We start from the raw sequence: 14,978 nt of genomic DNA, 5'->3' as shown, positions 1-14,978 counted from the left end.
GAAGCAGAATTAAATTAAAATTTATTTATAGCTTCTTTAGATTCTGGACCCATTTAGATTTGAAATGATTTTTATGTTAGTCACAGGATTTTTTTTTTCTTCCTTGTACTGGGGATTGAACCCATGGGTGCTTGACCACTGAGACACATCATCAGTCCTTGTATTTATTTATTTATTTATTTTTTGAAACAAAGTTTTGTTAAGTTGCTGAGGCTGGCCTCAAACTTGCAATCTTCCTGCCTCAGCCTCCTGAACTGTTGGGATTATAGGGATGCATTACCATGCCTGGATAGTTCACAAGAGTTTATTGTGTACTAAGCATTATACTAGTATCACACAGACAACCTGTAATTTGATAACAGTGCTATTAAGCTTTTAAAATACTAAGATAATATAAATTACAATTTATAGAGCTGATTTATTAGATAATATCAAGTACTTTATTTTCTCTAAATTATATGAACACAGTCTAAAATAGGACAAATAAAGAGTAAGCTCTTAACAATTCACAGTAGAAATATTTAGAAAAATTAAGTCTGGGAATGGAAATTATGTACGTGCTTAACCATGGTTTCCTCAGGGTTAGTCGTCTGGTTTCCATTCAATAATCTGAATACCATTAGGAGTAACAAAGAGGCAGAGCCATGAATCCCCAAGCGGCCTTCATTATTTCTACTGGCTACTGAGTAGAAACTATCTAGTAAGTTTCTTGCCTACATTTCAATTCTTTGGCTTTTTGGAATCTCCCCTCCATTCCTCCATTCCCCCAAAACCTCCATTCCCCCCAAAGTAGGCAGGTTTGAGAAATAACATACAAAAACTCATTTTTCCTTTGTTTTACCAGTGGTCAGGAATCACTTGAGAAAAGATTTAATAATTAAAGATATTCTGTGATTTGGCTAATGGTTGCCATTTCTGACTTGAGAACAAAACTTAGGCATTAGGTTAAACTATTTAAAAAGGAAAAAAGACATTTTGTTCACCAACATTAAAGAGGTTATTTATCGTTTTATCAATTACAGTTTTGCAGCAGATAAAACATTTTCTTCTATTCAGAACTATCAGATAACTTCAGATACTAACAGATTGGTAATCTAAGTGTTCATGGTAAATAGTTATCCTCATCTTATAAAATTCAAAGATAAAATGGATTTTATAAATAACATAATAAATCAAATTTAAAATATGCTTAGAAAGTTCCATGTCAAACATGTTTATATGAGGATTCCTAAAGGACAGGGTAAGATATGTTTAATGTGTGCAATCTTATATATATGTTTAATGTGTGCAATCATATATAACTTACACACTTAAAGAATTTTTCTTAATAGTATATTATTCCCAAGTCAGTATAGCTTCCTAATTTTCTATATTCTAAGTATTCAGTTGTGTATTAATAAAATACTTAAATTCTTATTTTAAAATTCACTATCTGAAGGTAGTTACTGAAATGAAGGAAAAAATGACAATCAGCTGAGGAAACTGATTAATGTTGGTTAGTCTCACAACATACACCATGTTGATTAAATTTCCCACGAGAGAATGTCACAGAGCCACATTCACCAGACTCCACTTTGAATACTGTTTCTGAAAGACTGGGACAGTAGATGGTGCTATTCGATCACAAAAACCTTGAAGTGACTAAGCTATTTGTATCAGACTTCAATAACCTCTGTTTCTGATAGTGATTACATGTGGGAATTTCTTGGCAAAACCAGCAATATCTCATACTTACTGCTCTGTGAAATTCGCAATGCTGTTTTCTGGGCTCCAACAGGTGTAACAGGGCTGTTTTCAGCTGTGAGTTGCATGAGGTCATTGATGATGGCTTGCTTGTCAACTGATCCAGCAGGGGCGCCTGGCCTTGTGTCTGGGAAAAGCTGTGGTAATTGACTATTCTGCAAATCATCCAAAATCTCCTCCAAGTTGTCCAGCTCACTGCCAGGCTGTAGTCAACAAACAGAATTCTGAGTTTACCCAGGCCTATTCTAAGAGTGGGCACCCAGGCCCATTTGCAATCACAGACTGAACTGGTGCAAGTTACCTTGGCCAAAGAGAAGACACAAGTGTACGTGAATATCAGGCCTAATAGGTAACTCACTGTCTTTTTAAAAAATAAATTAATAAAGGACAAATAATTTAACCTCTCAGTCCTGAATTCCCTCATCTAAAAAGAGAGAGATGGCTGAATTAGAAAGATCTCTTACCACATTATGACTCATTGGCAATTTATAAATTCCCTCTTTTTTTAATATTTATTTTTTAGTTTTAGGTGGACACAATATCTTTATTTTATTTTTTTAATGTGGCGCTGAGAATCGAACCTAGTGCATCATGCATGCTAGGCGAGCATGCTACTACTTGAGCCATATCCCCAGCCCCAAATTCCCTCTTTTTTAATGCTAATAATCTATGAGAATATATATTTCCAATTAATTATGAGTGGACTAAATAACTTACAGTTTAGGACAAGGTTTGTGGTTAAGTCTCCCTAAGAAATAAAAAGAACAAAAAACTAATATAAATGTGATCCAAATTTGCACTGTAAATCAGTATTTAGAAAATGGTCATTTCTATTTAGAACTTTCTACCCAAGTAAGGGTGGGGCAGGTGGGAAGCAGTTGCAAAAGAAATGTGAAGTAACTATGAACTAGCTAGGCATTGCTCTTTCAATTTAAGTGATACTTTTTCCTGCTTGCACTTTCAGTTTTGAATGACAGTGGCTTTCTCTGTCATTCACCAGTTTAGGTGACAAAATGTAGGGAAGCAAGATAAAAACTGGTCACTCCCAAACACAGCACTTATTGATTTTACAGAAGCCACAGACATGTTTCTTAGGGCTCCTTCCTTTTAAATTCAATTTCAATTACCAACATTAAAGTAGTAAGGCAAGCATCATCAATGTTTTATACCCAGTACTTTTCTTCTTCTGAGAAATTAAACTGATTTCATAGATATTCTTTTCACTAAAACCTATCTATGTATGAATTATTTAATATTAGATTGTAATTACATGTAAAATCAGCTGAGTTAAGGCTAGGATTACCTTCCATTGACAAAAAGTGGTCAAGAATGATTTTCTTGATAGGTAGAGAGAAATGCAAGTCAGGCAGCTTCTATAAAGTCTGGATGGACTTTGAATCCTTGACCATGACTAGCCTTTTCCTCTATACTGACGAATCAAAACACATGCCATACATGTTGTGATAATGAGTTGTACTTATAAGCAGAAAGGATTATATCTTCATCCTACATACAATTTCTATCTTCCTTGTGGACCTGGGATTTGCTAGGATCATTGCAATTTATGGCAAATGTTATATCTACATAAGATATCTTTTGACTGGATATCTTTCTCAAGTTATGAAGGACAGTCTGAGGTCACATTTTATTTGATTCTTCTCAGAAACAACTAGCTTAGCAATAAACTTAAGAGACCTATTTTCCAAGGAATTCTTAATGTACTGTTAAAGAAATTATAAGATCAATTTCTTGACACCCATTTTTAACAAAAGAATGGGGTATTTCCTCTCTATGAAAGTGTTATGTCTTAGATAAGGGTCAGATCCAAAGTTAGCATCTTTCAGGGTTGCAGGATATGACTGTTTCTTTGACCAAGACCCAAATGAAATAGTTCAGGTAGGGGCTATGTTGCATTTAAAAAGCCTGTAGTTAACATAAGTTCATGCTATTAAAGCCACAAGGGAACCAAACCCCAGCAAACTTAAAAGTCACCCACCTGGTAATCACTCAGCTGGGGCATACACTCATTGAGCTGAATGGTGGCCAAAACTCACACATATGTAAAGTGATCTCACTATAAATCTATCTTTATTATGATTTGCCAAATACATAGGTATGAATGAATTAATACTTTCTGTACATTTATTACCCTCCAAGGACAGTGCCTGCAAGTAGTTGTGCACTCAGTCAACAAGATGAGTTCCTTTTATTACATTAACACTTAATTAAAAAATAATCTTCCCAGGATCAACTAAATTTTCTCAGGGAAAATCCTACAATTTCATCAAAAAAAAAAAAAGTTCCATAAGAACATGTGGTAAACATTCTTATAATTTGTTATAAAAATAGTGAGATCAGAAAGAGGCTCTGATAACCTGTGCCATGTACCTCTGGTTCTGTGGAACAAAGTGTCCCTACAATCCTGTCTTGTTAAAAGTATTTTTAAAAAGGGGCTCTTGAGGACTGGGGTTGTGGCTCAGAGATAAGAGTGCTCACCTAATATGAGTGAGGCACTGGGTTCAATCCTCAGCGCATAAGTAAAATAAAGATATCGTATCCACCTATAATTAAAAAATAAATATTTTTTAAAAAAGTGGCTCTTGAAACACAATGTGTGGCAGTGAGGGAGGTAGGCTGTCATAAGTGATAAACTGCCTCTTAAGAAAGCTTTGCAGATTGCTTTTAATGAAAAGCATCCGAAACAAATAGGTTTATGTAAATAATAAAACTAAAGTCTATTATTTTTCCCAATGGATACACATATATTTGCCCCCAGTCCCAGATATGTAAAAGAAGGTCTATGCAAAATACATTAACAATAGTCTGGGCCTAGACTTCCACCTTTCCTTTCTACCATCTTCTCTTTCCCACAAAGAAAACTGTATTATAAACCATCTCAAATAGAATAACAAAATCACAGTTTCAAGGAATTCTAATGATAGAATTTGTAGGTCTTCTTTTATGAGCTACTTCTATGTTTAAAATAATGAGTTTAATATAAGCATAATGTCATACACAAATATATATTAAAAATATAATTTGGTGATTTAAATCAACTTATTTCAACTAATTTCTAAATAATTAAAATCTTAAAATTTTACTTATTTATTTATTTTGGTACCAGGTATTGAACCCAGGTGTGCTTAACCACTCAACTACATCCTCAGCCCTTTTTATTTTACATTTTGAGACAGGGTCTCACTAAGTTGTTAAGGCTAGCCTGGAATTTGTGGTTCTCCTACTTCAGCCTCCTGAATTATAGGCATGTGCCACTGTACCCGGCTAAATTTTATTTATTTTTGTGGTGCTGAAACCTCAGGACTTGTACAAGCTAAGCAAGTACTCTACCATGGACTCATATCCTCCAGCCTTGATTTATATTTTAAAAATATATTTATTAAAATTAAATTGATTTTCAAATTTTGATCTCTGCCATTTTAAAAGTTAACTTAGGTCTGGGGTAGACTGCTTGTGCACAAGGCCCTGGGTTCGATCCTTGGCAAGAGTTAATAATTTAACTGTGGACCAGTCTAACTCTAACAACTAAACACATTTGTCTTTAGAAAGCTATGCAAAGGGTAAGGATCTGGCTCAGCAGGGTTCTTGGTTGGCATGCCTGAGGCCCCAGGTTCAATCCTGTCACTTCCCAAAACAAACACCTTATGCAGAGTGGAAGGCAAAGGAATGTGCTGGGGAATGAGGTTGGTCAAATTATGTTATATGCATGTACAAATATGGCATAATGAATCCCACTATTATGTATAATTATAATGTATCAATAAAAAAGTATGTGGGATTTTCTTGGGGTTGTATATTAAAAGGAATTAGTTCTACGGAGACTAATAACTGTAGATATGTTTGAATTCATTCAGCTTGCCATGTGAAAATGCATTGTGAAATTATCCCTACTAGAGATAATTTTGCTTTGCCTATGTTTATTCCTTATAAATTATGACAGTACACTTTTAATATTAATTTGTTATAAGATTACTTTAAAAATTCTTCAAGGAGGTAAAGCTCAGAATATCTGTACCCTTTAGGCTGGTTAACAGTACAATTCAATTACCATAGCATTTTCTTCTGTGTTTATATAAGTTCTAAAAGGAGTGAATTTTATTACAAGAACTTTCTGATAAAGAATTACTTCTCCTACATTTTTCTAAGTTTAATTCTCATCAAAAGTTCTTGTCCCTATCTATTTTGTTAGGCACAATTTCTTTGCAAGACAAAAAGATTAATGCCTTCCTTTAAACTGCTTTGCCAAGATACTTCAAAGTTTTGCTTAGGCATCTATTTGAATGCTCAAATTAGCCACATCAATTTGAGTAGTTAGTTTAAACTATTTCAGGCAGAAAATGAGTCAGAAAGATTTTTATAAAAGTTCTACAAAATGAAAAATAGACTTGATTTCTTAAATTTTTCATTTTTCTGGTTTTATGATTTTTTTGTGTATCCAATCAGCTTGTTCTCTGAAGAAAATATAAAGAGCACATGTATTTTAGTAGCATGAGTATTCTAATAAATTACAAAGAAGCTTTGCCAAATATTTTAAATAAAAGTGTAATTTCACAATTGCCTAATACAAAATTGTTAATAAATAATAATACAATTCTACCATATTTGGAGGGAAATTTCCAGGACACGAGCTAAAGCATGGTTTGCCTCTCTCTCTAAAGGCTTCAAATATAAGAAGGAATTCTTTTTAGACTGTTTCCAAATCCTGGTAAGAGTCTGAGTAACATTAGAAAGGACACAAGAGTATCATTTGGTTAGGTATCAACTGTGCTCCATTGTGTAAATAACATATGACTTAAGTCAGTAAACATACTGGAAATTTTTCTGTCACTGTTTCTGTTTCCTGTTGGTTAGGAAATGCCATAGAAACATATCTTGTTTAAATATTCTACCCAATAAAAAATGCTATTTTAGGTATAATAGGACTAGTGAAGTATTTCCTGTCCTTAATAAGTTAGTAATAGGTTAAACACATACTCAGTAAAAGGCTTTTTTTCTGAGTCAAAACAACAAGATAGTTTATTGTAATTCAGGCTCACTAACTGTTTTATCTTAATAAATAACTCATTATATTCTCTTGAAAGAAAGGTGATAGGAGATAGAACTCATGAGTATCTGGGAATGGTGAAGGGGAGCCAGAGGTGAAAGAATCATTGTTTTTTTCTCATGCTAACTTTGATCTAAATTTAGGTAATGCATACTTCCTGTGGTAACTTTTCAAGTTGCAATGTTTTTGATGTTAAAATTGCTCAGCAAAGCAGTATTTTTTGGTGAGAGGAGAGGGAGGGTGATACCAGGGACTGGTTTTCATTAAGAAAAATATACTGTGTATATGCTGTGTATGTGTGTGTACGTACATACTCTGCTTTTCATTCCACCCAAAATAGCACATCTGTGATTATACTCTGGGCTTTATGCTTCTCAGGTGAGACAGTTCTGATTAGAAAAGTGTTCCTCCTAAATAATAATCACAAAGTGCAAGTGACTAAAGGACTTAAACTTTGCTTTCCTTGTCTGAAGTTAGGGCAATCCCATGTGTAAATAAAGAAATGCCAAATAGTGGTTCCCTTCCCTGGCTTTCCAAATTCCTGGGGTCTAAGGCCTGAGATAGAAACAAATTCTGTGAATGGCGAGAGGGGCTGGCTGGCCACATTAGACATAAAACTAAGGTGAACCTTAGGAGCTAACATCTTTCCCTCTAGCTTGTGTCAAGACATCTGTGCCTGCCACTCTGAACTGCCACTACCTCTGTGAAGTTCCATTTAGTAAACCTCAAAAGGTTAAAACATTTACAGCTGTCAGTATGTTTGACACCTCACTTTATGCAAGACATCGTTATTGCTGAGATCCTGGTTCCCCCAAAGCCATGATTTTACAGTATTACAGAACAGCTGTGATGTAGAACCTTGCATTAACATCTGAGTTTATGGATTAATTCCCTACTGATTATATAATTTTGCTGTTTCCCCTGTGAAGTTCAAACAAAAGTTTGAACAATTCTTTCTGTCCCCAGGAATCATACCAGCTGTTGACATCAAAGTGAAAAAAAAAAAAAAGAAGCTCAGTGCTTACAATTGGCTGGCCTAGCTAGAAGGGCTGTGGCCTGAGTGTTCCTTATGGCAGCTCTCAATTCCAGCCCATCTCGGACAGCTTCTGCTGACTCAGCTGAGTTCAAGTCATAGCAAGAGCATGTAGCTCTTCTTGTCCCATCCACTTTTAGTCCCCAAAGATGGGAACACATAAATTATCTACTTGAAAAACTAATTTCAAGGACAAACTTGTGAGCTGTTTTAAGTGGGGAGACCTTTGCAGCTTCTTCACTTCTTAACCAATCGTGACTTAATAATAAAAATGTGACTACAGAGCATGTCAAGGGATTAAGGGCCACAGGCCCAGGGTGAAGTCTTAGATTATTTAAGCCTCATTCTGTCAGTGATACCCAGGAATGCCTGATGTCAAACCATTATGGCTGCTCATAATCCATCTTTTTTTTTCCTTCAAGAAAAACAAATGTTTTACTTTTTTTGCTATGATGCCAATATCAGCTTAAGAGTCCTATTAAGAATGATTTTGAGTGAAGTGGATTGATATATTTGGAAAGGATACGAAATTTCAAATAGGAGGAATGAATTTATCAGATTTATTGTACAACATGCTGCCTATAGTTAATAAGAAATGCATACCTGAAAACTGTTGAAAGTAGATTTTAAGCATTTGCAGTATAAAAAAAAATCAGTGTCTGAGGTAATGCACATGTTATTAGCTTGATTTAGCCATTCCACAATGTATACATATTTTAAAATTTGTATACCACAAATATAGATAATTTTTGTCAATTAAAAAAAGAATGACTTTGAATATCACCTTGGGTATCTTTTTCAGGGCATTAATTTTTCAGATCGAACAACAGGGAATGTAACCTATTATTTTAATTTTGAATTGATATATGATGGCTCAGGGATGGCAACACTAAGTGAATCTTTATCTCTCCTTCCCTATCACCCATTTTCTCTGATACTTTTTATATCAATTGTCTAAGAAATTCTGTATTAATCACAAGTGTTGGTTGAGAAGAAAGAGGCAGAATCATCTTCATTGGGTTTGAAAACCAGTTAAATTCTGACCTTAAAGAAACAAAGGTAATTAAGAGACAATGCAATTAAACCTGCTCTGACAAGGCCCAGTTGGGAGGAAGTGATTATCTCCAAATTTGGGGTCAGCAAACTACAGCTTACCTGTGGGCTGAATCCTACCCATCCCTGTTTTTTTTTTTTTTTAAAGTGGGCACACACACAAAATCTTTTGTGCCCTATAAAAACTCTGTACCTTATAAATCAAGCTTTCTGGAGCACAGCTGCACTGTTTGTCCACACAGTATCTTCAGCTGCTTTGCACTATCATGGCAGAGTCACAGCCATTCAAGTCTGCCATGAGACTGTGGCCTGCTAACCAAGACCTGTAACAGGACCACTCCTTGCTAGGAGAGTGTTTGAAACATGCAGCTTCAATGGAAATTAAGTCTGTTTCAAGGTAAGAAGCATAAAGAAGGCGGCTTATTTTTACTGAATCACCAGAGGCCTCCAAATGCCTCTGTGGAGAAAAATCCTTGATGGATCCAGATTAGTGTACCTGGGGAAAAGATATTTCGACACTCACCTGGTCACTGGGCTCAAAGCTCATGTCCTCCTTCTCAGTTTTCATAGCTATTAGTTTTGTATTACCAGCAGGGTCTGTCTTACTATCCAGTCGCTCAAGTTTGGGGGTTATTTCCGGTAAACCAATATCTTTAGTATCATCTTTATCTAGCAAATATCGAAGTAGTGCATTCTCTTTCTTCTTGGGGCTCACTGGCTCTTGTTTAACAGTCACTTCTGACCCAGGAGCTGTGCTGCTGGACTCCTGGCTCAGCTCTTTGCCTGTGGCTTCTGCTGTTAACTTGGCCAAGTCCACAGGGGAACTGCTGTCCTGCAAGAGTCTGTGCAAAATTTTATGCTTTTCCTTGAGTGAGGTCCCATGTGTAGACCCAGATCCAGGCAAGCTCCCTGTGGAGTCCTTGTTTGTGTCCGACAACGAGCTGGGTAAGGGTGAGGGCTCCATCTGGTCAGACTTGGTGGTCAGCAGCTGCAGGAGTTTGGTCTGCCCTTTGCTGTCATGCAGCCTATTCTGTCCCTCGGCTCTCTCCCCGCTTGTGGTCGGGGGCATGCTGGAATCATTTGTCTCCTTTTGCTCTCCAGGATGGCAGCTGCTCTCCGCTTGTCCAGTTGTACCTTCTGATGGCTCCCCATAAAGTCCAAAACAGTCTTTGGAGTCCAAGCTTCCCATCTTGCTGAGTGGGGGAGGATTCATATTAACTGGGGAGTTTTGCAAATTGCCCATTTTTAGGTCCGGTGAAGCCAACGATGACCCTAATGAGACCCCATGCCCCTCGCTGAGGGCCTGAAGTGCATTGAGGGAACTGTTGGTATAACTATGGCTATTTCCTGTGCTGCTGCAAACTCCCACAGGGGAATGCAAGCTTCCTGCAGGGGAGAACTGACTGGGTGGGATGCGAGGACTGCCAGTCACTCCAGGACTCATGCGATGCCTTGGTGAAAGCATGGAGTTGGGCTGTCCTGGATTCATGCCAGGGCTGCTCTGAGAGGGACTGTTCATTTTGAGTGCATAGTTACTACCCTGAGGAGTGGTTGCTTGCATTCCTGACACATGGTTCATTCCCCCAGAACCACCAAACCTGCCCATGGGCATGCCCATTTGTTCCTTTGGGCCATTCATGGGAAAATTTATATTGCTACTGAGGGTCATGTCCTGACCTGGGTTCCCACTGCACATGGCCTGATGGGCAGGGCTGCTAGAGCTAATTGGATTCAATGGCTTCCCCATCGCTTGTCCAGTCAGATCCGGATTCATTACACATACATTCTGTTCTCTGTAGAATGAAGAAAGAAAGGTAAGATAAAAGGAAAAATACTTAGCAAGTTGTTATTAATTTTGAAAAATGAGATGGCCTCTTTGGATAGACAATACTTGGATGAAACCATGTGCAATTATGAACAAGACTGAACATGCACAATTTTGGATCAAGAGGGGGTGTTTTTCAGGCAACTCATTAAGATGTCTGTGGTTTTATGGCGGGAGTATGTTTAAATTTGACTATTACCATATTGAAATTGAAGGTACTAGACAGGACATTAGAGGAGTTCCAATTACACAATACATCTTTCTTATGTAACTGAGAGCTCATACTGACTTAAAGAAACGATTCAAGTATAGCTGTCTTTAATTCTTTGCCAGATATTATAACTCCTAACAAAAGGTACATCCATAAGCTTGGAGAGATCTGATATATATTACTTGGCTCAAAATGGACGTCAAACTTTGAGGGAAAAACCTTGCCCCTAACTGTTGGAGAAACTGCCAGTTACAGAGTCAATAGAGTTACTGCAGCTGTTTGGAATTAGGTCACCTTGTCCAATCCCTCTGCGAATCAGAGCAAGTGCTTCAGAAAACACAGGAGGGAATTCTAGAGTGACCAGTTTGTGACTTTATTCCCCACTTCTGGATAACTCCAAGCCATCCCCTTAACTAATGACTAAAAGCAGGTTTTCTGAGTGTAATGATTTCCTGAGCACCATGAACTTTCATTTTCAGCCTTGGCAGTCACTTATGAGTTACCAAACTTGTTCACAAACCCAAACAAAATAGCTCTCACACAAATTTCAAACATCAGCCTTCAGTTAGGTGGGTAAACTTTGCCACATCTGTAATCACTTTCAAATAGTTTCAGTTTGAGGTCAGATTTATTAACAGTTGGCAAACAGGGCTGCCTGATTTTTTTCATTCCTATATAAGAAAGCAAATAATTGAGAAATGTAATAAAATGGGACTCTTTAGCCCAAGCAACCTTATATATCTTCTGATAGTACCTCATAAAGTTTCACATAACACCCAAATATTTATCTAACTTGAAACTTAATCATTTTCCTAAATGTGTGCTCTTAAACAGTATGGTTTATGACATTTATTTTAAAATCAACATTCAATTTTCTTTATTATAAAAACATTTGTTGCTCTCTAATTGAAAGTCTAATGTTAAGAAATTAAGCATAAGAACAAATCTAAGTATATACATTTGAAAGTTTTAGACTTAGAACACACAACACCAGGAGTCGTCCTACTGGCTCCCATGTGCTTGCCTTGACTACATCAATACTGAAGTGGACCAATTTCCCTTCTCCAGTGTAAAAAGCTGGTCATGTGAGAGCAAAGCTAGAGCTAGCCTTACGTTCTTCTAGCTAAGTTTTAAAATTCACTAGTGTTAAGGCTAAAATTCAAAGGATACTACTACTATGCTGGTTTTTAGCCAACTGTTAATAACAATTTTATAGTTTCTATTACTGGGATAGATGAACAGAAATACCTAACAAACCCGTAGAATTCTATGATGATTTGTTGCTTTTGTAACATTTCCTTTCAACTGGGGAAGAAAAAATGAGTTCTTAGAACTAGGATTACCTGTGAAGCATATGTAAAGATATTACAAGCTGAGGCTCATTAGTAGTCTGAGAACGGATGAGTTTGCTCTTCGTTTGTGCAGCAACAAGAGTGCCATCAGACAAGGAAAAACGATAGATTTGACTGAACGCCAATCCTTGTCTCAGTACTGCAGGCAAACAGGGAAACAGAATGCATGTTTAGGAAAAGGAAAATGGGTGGGGGTGAACAAGAAATAATCATGGTTATAAACTTCATTAAGTTTCATGGTATTTTCCTACCAGCATGTTAAAAAGTTATAACACATGACAATAATAAAACATAATTAGGGCTGGGGATGTGGCTCAGCGGTAGCGCGCTCGCCTGGCATGCGTGCGGCCCGGGTTCGATCCTCAGCACCACATACCAACAAAGATGTTGTGTCCGCCGAGAACTAAAAAAAAAATAAAAATATTAAAAAAAAAATAAAAAAAAAATAAAACATAATTAAAAAAAAATTTGCTTTGCACTAAAAATACCAATAAACTTAATAGATTGCAATAGATTGTTCTTTTACAGCTTGTATCCTGAAACTGTATTCTTTCTTAAATCTTCAGCATGAAGGGAAAATAGTAATAAATAGTCTGTCAGGAAAAAAAAGGTTTTCAATGATTTGTTTAAAAATGTTAGAAAACAATACAATGCAAACATGATATCTCTAAACAGCAATTTGCCTTTGATTTTATAATACAAATATTAAAATGAAATTTAAGATATTAAATGTGCTCTCTGAACATTCATCTAGAAAGGACACACTACCAATTCATCATCTCATGCTGTTTTCCCCTAGTTTTGTTTCTCACTGTATAAGAAGTATTACTTTAGTGTTTAGGACAACAAGAAGTAAAAGGCAATCAATCAGAAGAATCTTTTCAACTTGGAAAGGATCCACCATTTAATTGATCCAGCTATCCCACTCCTCAGTTTATGCCCAAAGGACTTAAAATCAGCATACTATAGTGATGCAGCCCCATCAATGTTTATAGCAGCTCAATTCACAATAGCTAAACTATGGAACCCTTCAGTAGATAAATGGATGAAGAAAAAGTGGTATATACACAATGAAATATTACTCAGTCTTAAAGAAGAATGAAATTATGGCATTTGCAGGTAAACGGATAGAACTAGAGAATATCATGCTAAGTGAAATAAGCCAATCCCAAAAAATTAAAAAGCCAAATGTTATCTCTGATAAGTGGATGGTGATCCATAGTGGGGCATGGGGATAGGGAAGAATAAAGGAACTTTAGTTTGTGTACAGGGAAGTTGGGGAGTTAGGGGAGTGGGGGATTGTGGGGATGGGAAGGACAGTAGAAAGAGACAGACATTATTACCCTATACACATGTATGATTACACAAGTGGAGTGACTCTGAACCATGTACAGCCAGAGGAATGAGAAGTTGTGTTCCATTTGTGTACTATATGTCAAAATGCATTCTACTGTAAAATAAATAAAAAGAATCTTTTCAGAGGAAAAAAAGGCTGAACAAAACTGAAATAATAAAAGTCCAAATACTAGTTATGTGTAATTGGTTTATTTGAATCTTTAGATGAAGGTCACATGTTCCATTTTCAAGATAATGCACAAATTTAACAAAAATCATTGAAGTTAATCTAATCTGTTTTACAATAATCTTGATATTCATCCGTTATTTTACAACTATCTAACACTGAAAAGAATATATCAATTCAGGAAAAAAAGCCTTATAATTTGGTTACTTCTTAGACCATTTTAAGACGATGACCACGTTTCTACCACATAATCCTCAGTACAAATTTTGTGGGTTGAATAGCTAGCCCCAAAGCAACCAAGTACACTCACCATGCCACAAAATTGCCACAAAAGAGAGAAAAAGAGAGAGACTGACATACAATGTAAATTTTGATTTCTTGGTAAAATTTTACTTTCAGCAATTTGTTAAAAGATTCCCCTCCACAGTTTCAACTGGATATAGCACTTAGGTATTGCTTTTTGCCATGAACTGTTAGGAAGTCACTGTGAAGTGGTAGGATTAGAAATGAATTCTGTACATACATACATCTTGCTTTGCACAACAAGTACACGCCTAACAGTTAAAATAAATACAATTTATATAAATATAACCCAGTGGCTTATATTTTCAGAATTTTCTGATGTTGGCTGTGATCCCTCAAGATTTTCCATTTCCATTTGGTCTACATTCAACATCTCTACTAAGTAGGTATGTATAAGCATGCACCTAAGTCATTTAGGAAGCTCCTCCATTGAAACAAAGCTGTCTAGCAGATTCCTACCCAATGCAGAGAATTATCCCTAATATTACCTATTTCATAATTATGAATGTCTATATTGGGGTTCCTTTTAGTGGGTCTCATTTTACTTAAGTCAAGCAGAAGGCCTACTACATCTGTGTAAATATTCTTATAAGGAACTGGAACACCAAATAATTAAATGTAGGGCATTGCTATTCAGGACCCAGGGACACAGGACATGTGCTCATGACAGTTTCTTACTCTCTGTTGTGATTCTTTATTTCAAGGCACATCTAGTGAAATGGAAGGTTAAATACTGACTTCTGTCAAACACTGCATCCATATTTCCTCTTATTCTTTCCAACTTAAGTATGCTAGAGGTGTAAATAATTGAGTTATATATTTAATTTCTAGGAAATAAGTATGAAGAGAATAAAAAGGATGGATACAATTAGAA

The 14,978-nt window shown here is 36.2% G+C and overlaps 1 protein-coding gene across 3 annotated transcripts in view; it reads right to left on the bottom strand.

Annotated features, from left to right (window-relative positions):
• The window catches only part of Ncoa2 (nuclear receptor coactivator 2), a 263,190-nt gene that overhangs the window by 29,344 nt on the left and 218,868 nt on the right, over window positions 1-14,978 (bottom strand). For all 3 annotated transcript variants that reach the window (XM_026397268.2, XM_077801439.1, XM_077801440.1), the window contains exons 10-12: window positions 12,271-12,418; window positions 9,415-10,684; window positions 1,736-1,946 (exon numbers count right to left, since the gene is read on the bottom strand). In XM_026397268.2, coding sequence (XP_026253053.1) covers window positions 1,736-1,946; window positions 9,415-10,684; window positions 12,271-12,418 — 1,629 coding nt within the window. The remainder of the gene's footprint in view (window positions 1-1,735; window positions 1,947-9,414; window positions 10,685-12,270; window positions 12,419-14,978) is intronic.

Source organism: Urocitellus parryii, chromosome 7, assembly GCF_045843805.1.
Source record: "Urocitellus parryii isolate mUroPar1 chromosome 7, mUroPar1.hap1, whole genome shotgun sequence".
Classification (NCBI taxonomy): Eukaryota; Metazoa; Chordata; class Mammalia; order Rodentia; family Sciuridae; genus Urocitellus; species Urocitellus parryii.
The sequence above is the reverse complement of the archived record's forward strand: the minus strand, read 5'-3'. Positions and strand labels throughout refer to the sequence as shown.